Below are 15,147 nucleotides of genomic sequence, written 5' to 3' on the forward strand. Positions count from 1 at the left end.
GTGTTTTTTATTTATTTATTTATTTATTTATTTTTGACAGTTGGAGTTTGAATTCACAAACATTCTGTTTTTTAGACTCGTAGCTTGTTTGAACATTCCATCAATCAGAATCAGAATCAGAATCAGAATCAGAATCAGAATGAGCTTTATTGCCAAGTATGCTTACACACACAAGGAATTTGTCTTGGTGTCAGAAACTTCCAGTGCAAGAGAATGCACCATCTATACATACAGTACATACAAATATACATTTAAACATATATACATATAGTGACATTAAAGAAAATGTATAAAATATGACATAACAGATAAAAAAAAGAGAAATATACAATAGCGCAATGATGTTGTTAGAAGGGGGACTGGGTAGCTCAGCGAGTATTGATGCTGAGTTGGAATCCAGGGCATAGCAGATGTTGCCATTTTTGTCACGCAACTAACTTTTAAAATGAAAACGTCCTTGTTTATACACTTTTACCTTCAAAACTTTCTACACTTTTTATATTTCTAACAAAACATGTTTCTTGGTTTCATTGTTTTTATTGATACATTTGTATTTTTATTTTATTTGTCCTCAATATAACTTTCCATCCTGTATTCCTATTTCCATCCTGTAATATCCATTTAAATAATACAAATAAAAAATAAATATGTAATGACATCATCATCCAGGAAGTGAAATCATTTTTGGAGGGAAAACAGCAGCACAAACATCAGCGAGTATTAGCAATGGATTTTATGATGTTTTGTGGTATTAGTTTTCTTTGTTTCAATCTACAACAATTCGTCTTGTTTGATAAAACTACAGAAATTGGTGTAATCAATTTCAAATGTCAAAAATATTTTTAACATAACATTTTCAAAATACAGTTAAAAATATCCGCAAAACAATTTTCAGGATGGAACCTGAAACAGAATGGAAATAAAGAGTTAAAGTTATAGTCATAACTTAAATTATATACAATAAAGTATCAATTAAATTCATTATTTATATAATAATTAAACCAATTGAATTGTAAAAGTTATAATTAATGAAGTTTATGTGCCTTGACTAGACTTAAGCTTGACTAGAGCATATTTCAGAAAGTCTGGTATAGACCACCCGGTCATTTGAATGTTTTTTTATACTTCCTTAAATTACAACATAAGTATATTTCTTTTTTTTCTTCTTTTTTTTTAAGTAACATGGTTGACTGCACAACAGGAATGACCCCTTTATAAGTTGCACATTTTCATGTAATTCTACGGAAAAAGCCATCTCGACTTTTGATAAGAACTGTTTATTAAAAAATGCTCCATAGGACAATAAATCAATCGTAACATCTGTTTTCCTGAGAATACAGACCCCTGTAGGCAAAGAGTTTAAAACAACAACACACAATTTTAAACATTTTCATCCAGATGATGTTGATTCATGGTCACAACCTTTTAGCAGTAGCGCTTCACCTTCTAGAGGAGGGCTATGTCCACATGGCACATGGGGAATTAAAGACTTCTGTCTCCTGTGAAGCTGGATGATAGCTCTGACCGTCAGGAGCAAAGATGCTGAGAGCTGCAGCAAAACCCTCTGAAGGGACAGCGGTGACGTGCTGCTTCGGCTTCAAAAGGTGAAGCAGACAATGCGAGAAGACATTTGTGATCAATAGTGATTGAATCGATAGTGTCATAAAAGCAAATGTGAGATGAAAGATGCAATAGCTGAAGCAACCATGTCATTTTGTGGTGTTTCTCTGACACTTTCAAGATTTTAAGACTCGTATCCTGGTCCTTTGCATCACAAGTGCAATGTTCATCAGTTGAGCTACCGACAATTTGATTGCACTTAAACAAGCTTGTAAATGTATTTGGTTGAGTAATGCAAACATTAAAATGTATTGCCTTAAAGTTATGCACTATAGTAATAGTGTTTTGATGTCATAAGACATCATTGTTTGAAGAACAGGGCGAAAATGAAGTAATAATAATTGGCTCCCCCAGTGAGCTTGGTTTACCCCAAGGTTATTTTTCTACATTAACTAACATTAAGTTTTATGTTCCTTGCCACAGTCGCCTTTAGCTTGCTCACTGGTGGCCTAAATGCAACAATTTTTTTAAAGGCATAATCTCCAATCACGTTATTCATTGGAAACACACAAAGATGACTTTTCAGACATTATAGCTTCATTTTCTGTAACAGCATGATTTTCTTTAAAGCTGCTTTGAAACGATGTGCTGTGAAAAGCGCTATAGAAATAGAAACTTGAATAAAAACCAAGTGTGTGAGTCATGTAGTACTTTCAATTCATTTCATTAGAATTGTAATTCCACCGATGCTCTAGTGGAAAAGAGGAAATATTACTAACTTGTGACTCAATTTCACATTGTATAAATTCCCAAGAAATCCAAGGTAATATACTTCTCTGACATGAACAAAACAGACACTGGATTTGCAATGCAAATGCAATTTTGCTATCTGAGTCTCAATTTATGGAGTTACAATGACAAAGGTTTGTAATTACAGGAGAGGCACCTGCATAATTTGCCAATCAGCTTTTCAGTGATTGAGACCCGCTAAATAACAATTAAATTAAGGAAGAGTTATTGTCATATTCAAAGATATAGATATATATTCGACCAAAAGTTTGGAATAATGTACATATTTCGGAAGGAAATTGGTACTTTAATTCACCAAAGTGGTCACAAAGTGGCATTTAACTGATCACAAAGTATAGTCAGGACACTACTGATGTAAAAAACAACACCATCACTGTTTGAAAAAAAGTAATTTTTGATAAAATCTAGACAGACCCCATTTCCAGCAGCCATCACTCCAACACCTGATCTTTGATACTAGAAAATCACTTGCCATTATATCAAACACTGCTGAAAGCTATTTGGTTTGTTAAATGAAGCTTAACACTGTTTTTGTGTTTGTTTTTGAGTTGCCACAGTGTGCAATAGACTGGCATGTCTTAAGGTCAATATTAGGTCAAAAATGGCAAAAAAGTAACAGCTTTCTCTAGAAACTCATCAGTCAATCAGTGTTTTGAGGAATTAAGGCGATACAATGCTTGAAATTGCCAAAAAACTGAAGATTTCATACAAAGGTCTGTATTAAATTTTTCATTCAAAGGTCTACAGTTTTCAAAGACAAAGGACAACTGGCTCTAACAAGGACAGAAAGAGATGTGGAAGGCCAGAAGTACAACTAAACAAGAGGATAAGTACATCAGAGTCTCTAGTTTGAGAAATAGACGCCTCACATGTCCTCCGCTGACAGCTTCATTGAATTCTACCCGCTCAACACCAGTTTCATGAACAACAGTAAAGAGAAGACTCAGGGGTGCAGGACTTATGGGAAGAATTGCAAAGAAACACAGACATTGAACAACAGATAATTGGAAAAGAGTGTTATGGATCTTAACCCCATTGAACTTTTGTGGGATCAGCTAGATGCGTGAGAAGTGCCCAACAAGACAGCCACATCTATGGTATGTGCTACAGGAAGTGTGGGGTGAAATGTCACCTGAGTATCTGGACAAACTGACAGCTAGAATGGCAAGGATCTGCAAAGCTGTCATTGCTGCATGTGGAGCTTTGAAGTAGTAAAAAAAAAATTCTCAAATTGTAATAGTAATTTTTCACATTATTAAAGGTGCTATATGTAAGATTGACAACAAGCATTTGAAATGGGTAATGCAGTTAAAATTCAGAATATTGGAGAGTTGTCTGCCCCACTCCAGATTTGAAGCTCATGCGGGTTGCCAGAATGTTGACACGTAAATCAGCTTCCGTTTTAAAGGATTTCTGGGCTGTGTCCAACTCCCAAAGGCATCTCCAATAGTTATCCTTGTTTTCAAACAAATCAATGTAAAAAGGAAAGATATACACATCTGGTTTGGCTTAAAGGTGAGTAAATCATGAGAGAATCATCATTTTTGTGTGAACTAAACCTTTTAAAACATTTCATACAAGAGTTTGCACAATATGCAAATGTGCAAGTCAAATGCATTTCTCCAAACTGTGTTTTTCACTTGTTTAGTGGTTGTCAAGAATAGAAAAACAAAATTACAATCCCTATATATATATATATATATGTTTTTCTTCTTTTTTTTATGCTGTTTCTATGGATATGGCATTGTTGCTATGTGACAGCAAAGATAGAAAACATGTGGCATGTGATATTCAGTCTATGTACTCAATCCTTCTGGAGGGAGTTGTAAATCTGTCCTATGTGATGACAGTATAGTAACATCCTGTCAATCAAACTCAATGACCAGATATGCTTTGATAGAGATATGTTGACATTCTAAATGCTGTTTTGCCGATCATTGTGTCTTGAAATAAATAAAGAGGAAAGTAAACCATTTCTGACTAAGATTCAATATTTTCATCGGGAAAAATAGCATTCCTTGAGAATGGAAGGTAATCCATGGAAATGTTCAGTTAGAGGCATGTAACCTTACTTGATCTTACATCTTATTTACATTATAAGCTATCAAAATAAATGTGGCTATATCTTGTTTTTTTATTGTGGAAAAAAATTATACAAGTTTTTACAAAACAAGAGTCATTACAATAAAAATCGTTACATTTCTAATTGAATGTAGCTATTAGATAATCAACTTTACCCTGAAACAGGAGATAGATTAGTACAAGTTTAGAAGCTCTACAGCACGGCCATCCATGTGATGTAAAACAAAACGGGACTCATTGGACCAGCTGACTTACTTCAACTGCTCCCAGGTCCAGTTACAACACTTGCATGCCCACTGTAGGTGCTTTCGATGGTGGACATGGGTCATCATGGGCACTCTGACCGGTCTGCGGCTACGCTGCCCCATATGCAGCAGGGTGCAATGCACTGTATGCTGTGACACATTCCTCCCCGTAACAATCATTAAAATTGTATGTGACTTGTACCACAGTAGACCTTCTGTTGGTTCAGACTAGATGGGATAGACTTTGTTGCCCTCACGCATCAATGAGCCTTGGGTGCCCAACACCCTGTTGCCAGTTTGTGGTTTGTTTCTCCTCGGACCACTGTCAGTAGGTACTCACCACTGCTTGCCGGGAGCGCCAGAATTTGGCCCTTGTCAAAGTCGCTCAGGTCTTTACTCCTGCCCATTTCTCCTGCATTCAACACGTTGACTACGAGAACTGATTGTTCGCTTACCATCTAATCTACCCAGACCTTTATCATGTTGTTAGGAGATGGTCATAATGTTTTGGCTCACCAGTGTTTTGCAGCTCAGATACAACTTGCTGAGGCTAATATTCTGCCAAACATCGTTTTTTGTTGATGACAGAAAGAATGATGAGAGTGTTTACATTTTTAGAGGAAAAACAGGCTGTTTGCTGCCATGTCCAATATAGTTTCTAACTGCCCCCTCTTTTATTAGCACCTCTCAGTAAAGCCTGCATCCCATTTTACTCTTAAAGTTACCAGTACATTAGTTCTTCTGGTATTTAGGAACCCAAATAGGCATTGTTCTCATGTAAATGTTGGCGAGAACGTTTTGAGTTCTGAAAGTTACAGTAAGTTACAGTAACATGACCTGTCACCATCACACCATTCACATCACAAATCATGATAACAGCAGTGTGCGATAAACACATTCCATGCCATTCCTGCTTCAGAAATAATAGGCTTATTAGCCAGTTATTTGTGATGATGGACAGCTCCACAAATGCTTCAAAGAGGAAGAAAACAGCGTGAAGCTCGTAATTAAAAGTTAGTTTTATGTCATCATGCCCAAGGTTATTCATACCATTTCATACTGTCTTTCTTTCTTGCCTGTCAGACTCATTGTGTCTTTTTTAGAAGGCTTGATGGCATCGGCAGATAGAGCTCCTCAATCTAATAAAGCCAGGAACACAAACAATAAGGCCACTATGAGACAGGATCGGCAGAATGATTCACAAAGATGAGGGGAAAGGGTCACGGTCCTGGAGAAAACATGACATGATGGACATTGAATGACTGTGGCACACATAAGAAAGCCACAGTAGTCCATCTGCAATGGTCAAGATTACATTAAATGCTGCACTTCCTCTTAATGATGAGCTCATGCATGCTTTAGTCATGTGAACTACTGCCAAGCTGTGTCTCCAATGGTGCAGTATACACTGTGCACTTACACTATACACTTTGCATGCACTCTAGCCATCTAGTGTATGAATTTACTAACGTATTATTACTACATGGATGCATTCGCCGCTTTTTAGCTGTTGTAATCATGTTTCAAATGCACGCAGTGTGTTGCCGCTAGCTTTAATGCAATACATATCAAATAATGTACACTTTCACACAGCTTCAAATGGGGATAAATAATTCATGTTTTAAAAGTGCTGTCTTGACATGCGCTTCATTATTTACCACATTCGCCATCACAATTGTTTTGTTAAACCAACATAGCAGTCGGTGAACTCGGCCCCTTCCGCTATGTAGGGCAAGCCGCAACTGCTGAGTGCATCATGTATTGAACTTTCCATACTACGTTTTTGTTTTAAGAATTAGATCATCCAAATACTCATAATACTATTCTTCTTGTTGGATTTTTCACACTATTTACACTACAAAATGGTGATGTAGAACTTTCCAAATGTCCAATCTCATAAAGCTTTGTCTGCTTTCTTATTAATGGCTTAATGACGTTATGCTGTTGATGGGACAGCTGATTGTTCGAATGATTTGGGATGCTACTAATTACACACATTAAAAAGCTGTGTTGAAAAAAAAAGCCTGTATAATTAAACTTCCCACTCACTTCACTTTAATCAATGTGAATGCGTGTGTATGTGTCAAGAGACCCAACAGATGCAACAGACAACGATTTGAACAGTCGGACAACATGTGTTTTGGACTTGGTAGATCCCTCACCGTGCAGCTGCGTGATCTGTTGATGGTGACCTAAATCTCTAAGGAATGTTTACAGTGATGCATCATAACAGAAAAACATGACCTAATGTCACTGTGTGTAGAAGAGAAAAATTTAACCATTTTTCATTTACGAAATTACAGGATGCATTCATTTGAAGATGCATCTAAAAACATAAAGCTTCTGCAAGAGACGTTGGAAAAACCAGACTAGTAGGTTGGCTTTTCTTTGGCTAAAATCAGTCTGTGCTTACCAAAATGCAAAACATTACCCCTACTGGCCAAAGCAGTAAGTGTTGTTGGGCGTATAGGCATGTGTGAGTTTCATGTTGCGGGTGTATTGTTCATGGAGGGGCGCCAAAACTGAGTTGTGAAGAGAGTTGTTTTCAGAAGTACAAGCTGTATGGTGGAGAGGAATGCATCTTTTATAAACTGAACCCCCCAACCCAAACCTACACTTAACCATCACTGGAGTAAAAATGTAAAAAGGGAAAAATACAACCTCTGAAATGCGTTCGTTACTGATTTTGTGAATGCGATTGATTCCAGGTTTGACCGCTGGATTCGAACCCGGGTCTCCCACATTGCTGACACAACGCACTGGAGCCAATGCTAAAATGTCTGATAGGAGAAGGCACTTGTCAGTGAGTCGTCATAATATGGCCGATCCTTTGGTACTGTAACTCCTCGATCTGAAATGGATTAAAAACACTCATATGGAGTCATATGGATTGCTTTTATGCTGCCTTTATGTGTTTTTTTTGTTTTTATGTGTATAAATACAGTATAAGTACATTTCTATCAGGAAGACTCGCAGACTTGATTGAAATTTAAGATGACATTTATTTGATGAATATAAAACAGAAATGTAATGTCTCTCTTTGGCCTGGGCCCCGTCTGGCGGTCCGAAGAAGTTCTACTCGGAACCATCATATCTTGCCGGAGATAGGAGGCAGGGGCGAGGAGCCTACCCCCGAGCAGGACGGGACTCAACTGGTGGTGGTGGGGTGGTGGAGGTTGCCGTGTTAGCACACTGAAACAGCAATGTGATAGATTGTGAGCAGACTTATAAAGCAACGGCTTACATGTGATTGGCTGGGAGTTACCCAGCTAATGGTGTGATGATGTACAGCTGCTAGTCTTCCCGCTCGAACTACGCTGCGCTTACATTTCTAGTTTTAACATTATTTGTACTTCAGATCTTTGTTTTGTTGGGCAAAAATAAATAGCTTAATATCATGTGACCCACATTTGCTTTTCAAAAATTGAAAACGGTACAATTGAACTATTTTGCATGAAGCCATATTGAGAACTTCATATCTCTGGGTTTTAACCACATAGGGCCTAAAAAATACAAAAAAATGAAAATTTGTTCTGAACTAGAATCTAAAAGTATATTTAGATATTTTTAATACATCTAGAGTTATGGGCACTCCAACTTTGGAAAAATAACACAAAAAACGTTTTTTTTTCCTGAGGTTGGACTTATTATACATGACCATTGGCAGATAATGCAACAAGGCATGGCATGGTCTAAAGGTGAGCTAAGGGGGACATCCCCCTCTCAGTCCAAAAAAGAGACAACCACTTGCCTACCCTAAAGATCAAAATGCACCCCCCACCCCCCACCTCAAGGGGTGCTGAAGTCGAACAGACCCATTTATTTAAGTGTAAAAATCAAAAAGACAAAGATGGTGACATTAATGAAAAATAAATTTGTCCTGAAAACACATTTCAACCTTCCAGTCAAAATCTACCTTCATAATAGAGTTGACCCTTGCCTGAATGCATACTAATACCTTTTTATTGTGTTTACCTCTTTTACCAAAGAGCTATTACAAAAATATGCTGTTGTAATTTTTATTTGGACAATAGAATATCTAAGCTATCCTAATTTACACCTCACCATTTTAAGGTATTTAAAACCAATGTGCAAAACCACTGATGAGAAAACATGCATTCATGCGTCTGGACTGAAGACTCAAAACCTTATAGAAACTGAGATATAGCTTATGAAAGCTTCCCCATGCACAAGCCCTGCTCTGCCCTACATGTGCACATTACTGCACATTGATAGTTGAATATTTCCATAAATAGTTCTTGAAGGTGACTTGATACAACTTATATAATCCGCCGTTTGTTGAAACACAAGATAATCAGTTCCAGTGACGAGCAGGCTGTAATTCATATATTCACATGCACGGTCTGTGGACATAAACATTATGTAAAGTAAACAGGCTGGTGAGAAGTGAACATGCAGGTGGGCGGAGGGCGCATGTGCAGTGGGTGTTTGGTATGTCGATAATGAGCGCAGCGATAGGGAACTACTTCAAAGCTGATGAAAACTGTAGCCTCACAGGCGATGGCCGTATTAATGGTGAAAATAATAACAAAGGGCACAAAGAGGTCAGAGAAATGGCTTGAACTGTAGTGATAGTCTTTCAATTCAGCTGAACTTTGCTTTAGTCCAATCAGGTTATAATGGATCTCAATTTATGGGTATATGTTTTAGAGGTGTATCAAAAAAGATTTTTGATCAATTGTAATGCCCAGGTTTTCCCAATTATGTAAATGATATGTAAAATAAATGATCCCTTAGATTCAAGGATGTAGATTTGGTCTGAACATGTTTCCACTGATCATGGTATAAATATGCTTGCTTATTTATGTACTTGCTGGAATGCTCCGGCTTAGATTGCATATGGACAGATCCATTATTTGTCTCGTATTCTGTGACTGGACATCCCTCTACAGGCTGTGAGAGGAACATGCATCACTTATTGCAACATTCACCACTTTTTGCATTTTAATTAAGTATTAATAATAAATGTTCTGATTACAGATGTTTTTATGTTGCCACTCTAAATATATAGAAGGGTAGTTGACAAACTAAATAATAATAAAAGAATAATATGTAAAAACAACATTCTCATTATAATGTGATTACTGTATTACATTTATAGTTCATTCTAAAATGAAAATTCTATCAATCATTAACTCACCATCATGTTGTTCCAACTCTGCATGACTTGGACTTTATTCTGTAAAGGAGATGTTTAGCAAAATGTTAGCCTCAGTCACCATTATTTCATTGCATTTTTTTTAAAACAATGAAAGTATGAATTATTAATACAAAAATAAAGTTTTTATAATATTAATATCATATTAAATAATATTGCATACAGTAAAAGTTTTTATATATTAAAAACAATATATTAATTGTATAAATATTATCATATTAAATAATACTGAAAACAATAAAACTTTTTACATATTACAAAAATATATTTGTTGTATTAATATTATCATATTATATAATATAATAAATTATATTGCATACAATTAAAGTTTTTCTAAATTACAAATAATATATTTATAATATTAATATTATCATAATAAATGATATTGCATACAATTAAAGTTTTTATATATTGCAAATAATATATTTATAATATTAATATTATCATAATAAATTATATTGCATACAATTAAAGTTTGTATGTATTACAAATAATATATTAATTGTATAAATATTATCAAATTAAATAATACTGCATAAAATAAGTTTTTATTATATTACAAATAATATGTATTTTTGTAATAATATTATTGTATTAAGTCATTTTGCATACAATGAAAGTTTTTTAATACATCTCTTAATACCATTAATATATGTATTGTATTAAAATTATGATATTTAATAATGTTTAATACAATGAAAGTTATTTTTTTTTACAATTAATATGATATTTCATGTATTAATATTTTTTACTAATAATCCATTCAATTAATGTTTTATATTACCATTATTATTACATTTATTATATTATTTAATAACAATCCATACAATTAAAGATTTATACAATACCATTCATATATTTATTGTATTCATATTTAAAACAAATTACAATATTTCATACAATGAAATTTTTAATAAGACTTGTTAGATTTTAATGAAGGAGAAAACGAGAGTACAGAAGTGATTGATTGATTGATCAATTAAAGTCAATCTAAAGACTCAATCAAGCGTATGAGCACAATTTTTATGCCACCAGGGGGCAAAAGAGCAAAACAATCCCATTCATTGAGCATTACCTGCTGGTAGATATGTGCTTAAAAGTGTACTTTCTTATAACTTTTCTACTTTAATTCTTACATTTATTACTATTTAAAGTATGCCCAGGACCCTATGTTTTCACAAGCATCTGATATCTTAAATATATATATATATGTAATGACCTATGTGGAATAGGTGGACTATGCCCAGAGAAATCCATTGGTAGACAAATTTAACAACCATGTTGTTTAGCAACAGCAAAATCCCATTGAAGAGTCTAGCTCCGTTTGATGGTGCTGTTAAACGTTTTTAGCTTTTTGATGAGGTAATAAGTGGTTCACTTGTACCCCAGGAGAGTGACTAACGTCTCCTGCAATATGATGCAGTACTCCCGGCTGCTGTACAAACACTACCTTATTCGATCAACACAAATATTTACTGTTCGTCAGGGGTGTGACATGTTATTTCTATTCGAATAAAGCCTTCTTTACACGAGCTACAAGTCTGCAGTGATTACTGCCACGCAGGCATGCTGGTATGCCACAGGACGCAACATAAACGGTAGTCATTTCCACCAGTCACGACCACAGCTCAACTGTCAACTGGTAGGTCATGACCTGTTCTGATAAGGTCATGGACAGCAAAGGAAAACAATGCTTAAACAATTCAAATAATAAATGCAACTAAACATGCATAGGTAGGGTAACTTTTAAAAGGGAGGAGAAAACACAAGTGAATAAGACCAATCAGTAAACATTAACGTACACTATGTTTCAAAAGTATAGCCACAAGACGTAAACAATATGAGTGTTAACATGATTTCTGTGATAAAATCACTTACTAACCTTTCATATAAAATTATATCCAATTTTATAATTTTGTTGCCATGACAACGTAATTACATGAATTACCCTGATTTGAAAATTTCAACTGCTCAAATAATACACACGTTTAACAGAAGAATTAAGCTAAGTTAAAAGGTAAGGTAAAATTGTCCCATTCACTTCCATGGTAAGTGCTTCACAGTAACCATAGATTACTATGGATACCCTCCACATGCCCATGTATGACAATTTGCCAAGACCTAATGGACAACGACTCTGATGTGTGCAAAATTTCATTTCAAGTGCCTCAAAAACACCTAAATATAGGAAGAAAGGAATCGTAATAATTAATGTGTTGTTATGGCAAATATCAACTATCCCTTTACAAATTTACTTCAGCAGAGTCTTGACATTATTCTAAAGAATTTTGAGGCAGTTCATGTAAACATAGGAGGGCTATTTCAAAGTCAGTTAAAAGTGCCATAGTTCCTGCTGCCAGTTGGTGGCACTATGACCATGACCCATAATAGCCACATCAATGTGATCAGACCCCACCCACCCCCCATTACCAAACATACAGCTGAATTTTCATTAAAAATCACACAGAAGATATAAGGCACTTCCTGTTTTCCATTTTTCACCATAAATGTATTACTTCACCATGGAGACAGCGTTCAAAATATAAAAAAATCAGTTAGCAATTTAGTATCTATAACATTAATTGGCATGATGTTGCATAAATGTGGTGCCATTAACATTAATCCCCTAGGAGGAGTATTTAAAAGTTCAGGGACTGCAATAAAAAAAAAAATCTAAATTCAATCCAAAACTACCGACTTCTTGTCGGGTGGAGATAAAGACTGTAATTTTGAAAGTTGTCTGGCCTGATGAGAACAATATATGTACCTAGTCTGGTGACTGTAGGTGAAACTGACCCCACCACTTTAGTCAAATGTGGCACTACAGAGCCTGCCTTACACACCCATGTGTGAAATTTTGCCCAGGCGTTATGAGTTTTAAAGCAGGTTAAGTGCCCCAAAAGCACCCAAAACGTTGAAAAGAAGAATATTAAGAACCCTTAGAAGAACAATAGGGCCTCTGCACTTTCAGTGCCTGGGCCCCAATAATAATAATAATAATAATCATTAGAAGAACCATTGGGCCTCTGCACTTTCAGTGCTAGGGCCTTTAAAATAATAATACTAATAATACTACTACTACTAATAATAATCCTTAGAAGATTAATAGGGTCTCCATACTTTCATATGCAAAGTAAAAGAAGATATGATGAAGAATACATTAATTAAACTTTTAAGCTTAGATGGGCCCATGAGAAAAACAAAAAAACATAAAAATATTAATAACTACATTAATAGTAACAATTAATAACCTTGACTTACACAAATTAGTTATGGTTGAACCACAAAAATTGGGAACCACTAACTTAAGTGGATGCAATTATCTTTCAAAAGAGCCCACACACAAGGTAATCCGATGCATAGATCATTAGATAATTGACAAAGCATAATGTGCACAATGCACAGCATCTGGCTATATGGCATCTTGCAATCTGGCTGAAAACATTTTAGCTTTGCTGGATCAGATGATGTCATCGGAAATTATGTAGCTTCATGGAACGCGTAACCAGACCGGTGCAAAAATCATCCATATTTGGGCAGAAAGACGTGTGATTTGTGACATATGGCCACCAGGAGATGGCGCCAAGTATATGGCACAGACTCAGTGATGTAGACTGGTTGAGTCAAATGGCACTCTTTCTGTGAAATCTCATTACTAAAATGATGTCTGCATGCTATACAAACCTTTAGTCATCGTTGTGTTTGCATGTGTAATTAGCTCTTATGTATAATTAATATGTTTTATTCGTTTGGAGATGTTTTTGGACACTAGAATAAATATAATGGTAATGCTATAACTTTTTATTGCTTTGTTGAATCCACTCAAATTTTTACTCAGTTATACTTTACATGATTGGGAACAAAACAAAAGTTTTCAGAGCCAACTTATTTACACCCAGAGATATATAATGTCAAATCATTTTTGGCTCAAGTTTTGTTGTAACTTTTCAACAGTTTCTTAGGGTAAGAGTTTCAGAATTGATCATAATCTATATCATTAAAAATTTTTTCTTTGCAATGACACTCAACCCTCCTTGTCGAGTCATAAGCCTTTCATTTTGGGTATGCCACTGAAACAAGAAATCTTTAAAAACCCTTTCAGAGCTTAAAGGTTTAAATACAAGTTACACTCTTGTAACAAGGATAAACGTGTTTTTATCTTTATGTTTTTTAAAACACAATGTGTTTTGTGAGAGCATGTAGACTGTCGAGAGCATAAAATCACCTAAATTAAATTTTGTGCTATGATTTTGGTACTATTTTAGGTTGCCACTTGATTTCCAGAGTCAAATCTGGGTGCTGAAGCAAAACCAATTTAAGCTAATGTGTTCTTGCATTCATGAAAATAAACCTGAAAGCGAGATTGTCAAATATGTTTCCAGATCTATTATTCACAATATCCATGTCACGTTTCGGCATAAGCACAATCTGAGGTCATCATAATTAGCTGTCCATCAATGTTTTATTACAAGGAACTTATTAAAATTGACCTTCTTCGGCCATTATTGTACTATGATGTCACTACTACAAACTACATGATGTGTTGTAGATCAAACACTCTCCACACTTACTATGGTTAAGTCATTCACTGGGCTCCTTTCCAATCGTTCACAATCTTCCTCAAGTATGTCAAGGAAAAACCGGTTTGAAAGAATTGCCTACACTAAAACAACGTTGAATGAAATTCCCATCCAGTGAAAACATTCATGTTATTTGTTCTCCGGTCCTTTATGTTTATTGTGCATGAGACCGGATTTGATTATCTAATCATAGATAAAGGCCACATGACTCACAGCATATTTGAAATAGCAAAATAAATACACAAAATAAAAGAATGGGGGAAAAGTGTCTCTGTTCTGTCATGCCCCACGTGCCGTTTTATTTATTTCTTTTGCTCAAAGCTAGTGATGTCATACCAACAGACTTCCTGAACACTGGGTTAATTCACGCCATCCACCCCAGTTAGGGCCCAAACAAGCTGTTGCCTAGCACCAAGGAAAAGTTACAGCTGCTTATTTGTCTGAGAATTGTGAAGTCACCAAGGGCCACATGGGCCGATACCATCAAAGGTCCTAAGTTCTGTTAATCTTTACTCAAATATGAGGACAAATACCTCATGGAAACAGTGTTTTCAGATAAACCTAATGATGATGTACTAAATCTGGATTATTACTGCTTTAATTCAATAAATTGGAGATATAAAGACAACAGGTGCTCCCATAGAGAAGCATTTACCATCACAGCCAGCACTAAACTTATGCTAATTTGATT

General features: G+C 35.3%; 1 protein-coding gene across 2 annotated transcripts in view; it reads right to left on the reverse strand.

The window, feature by feature from the left end:
• Window positions 1–7,737: 7,737 nt before the first annotated feature.
• LOC127618849 (nuclear factor of activated T-cells, cytoplasmic 2-like) overlaps window positions 7,738–15,147 on the reverse strand; it is a 66,604-nt gene continuing 59,194 nt past the window's right edge. Inside the window, exons 10-11 of one of the 2 annotated variants that reach the window (XM_052091496.1) lie at window positions 9,859–9,897; window positions 7,738–7,889 (exon numbers count right to left, since the gene is read on the reverse strand). In XM_052091496.1, coding sequence (XP_051947456.1) covers window positions 9,893–9,897 — 5 coding nt within the window. In that variant the 3' untranslated portion in view covers window positions 7,738–7,889; window positions 9,859–9,892. Of the gene's footprint in view, window positions 7,890–9,560; window positions 9,612–9,858; window positions 9,898–15,147 lie in introns of those variants that run through there. The other variant, XM_052091497.1, reaches the window with a different exon arrangement.

Source organism: Xyrauchen texanus, chromosome 25 (genome assembly GCF_025860055.1).
Source record: "Xyrauchen texanus isolate HMW12.3.18 chromosome 25, RBS_HiC_50CHRs, whole genome shotgun sequence".
NCBI classification, from domain to species: domain Eukaryota; kingdom Metazoa; phylum Chordata; class Actinopteri; order Cypriniformes; family Catostomidae; genus Xyrauchen; species Xyrauchen texanus.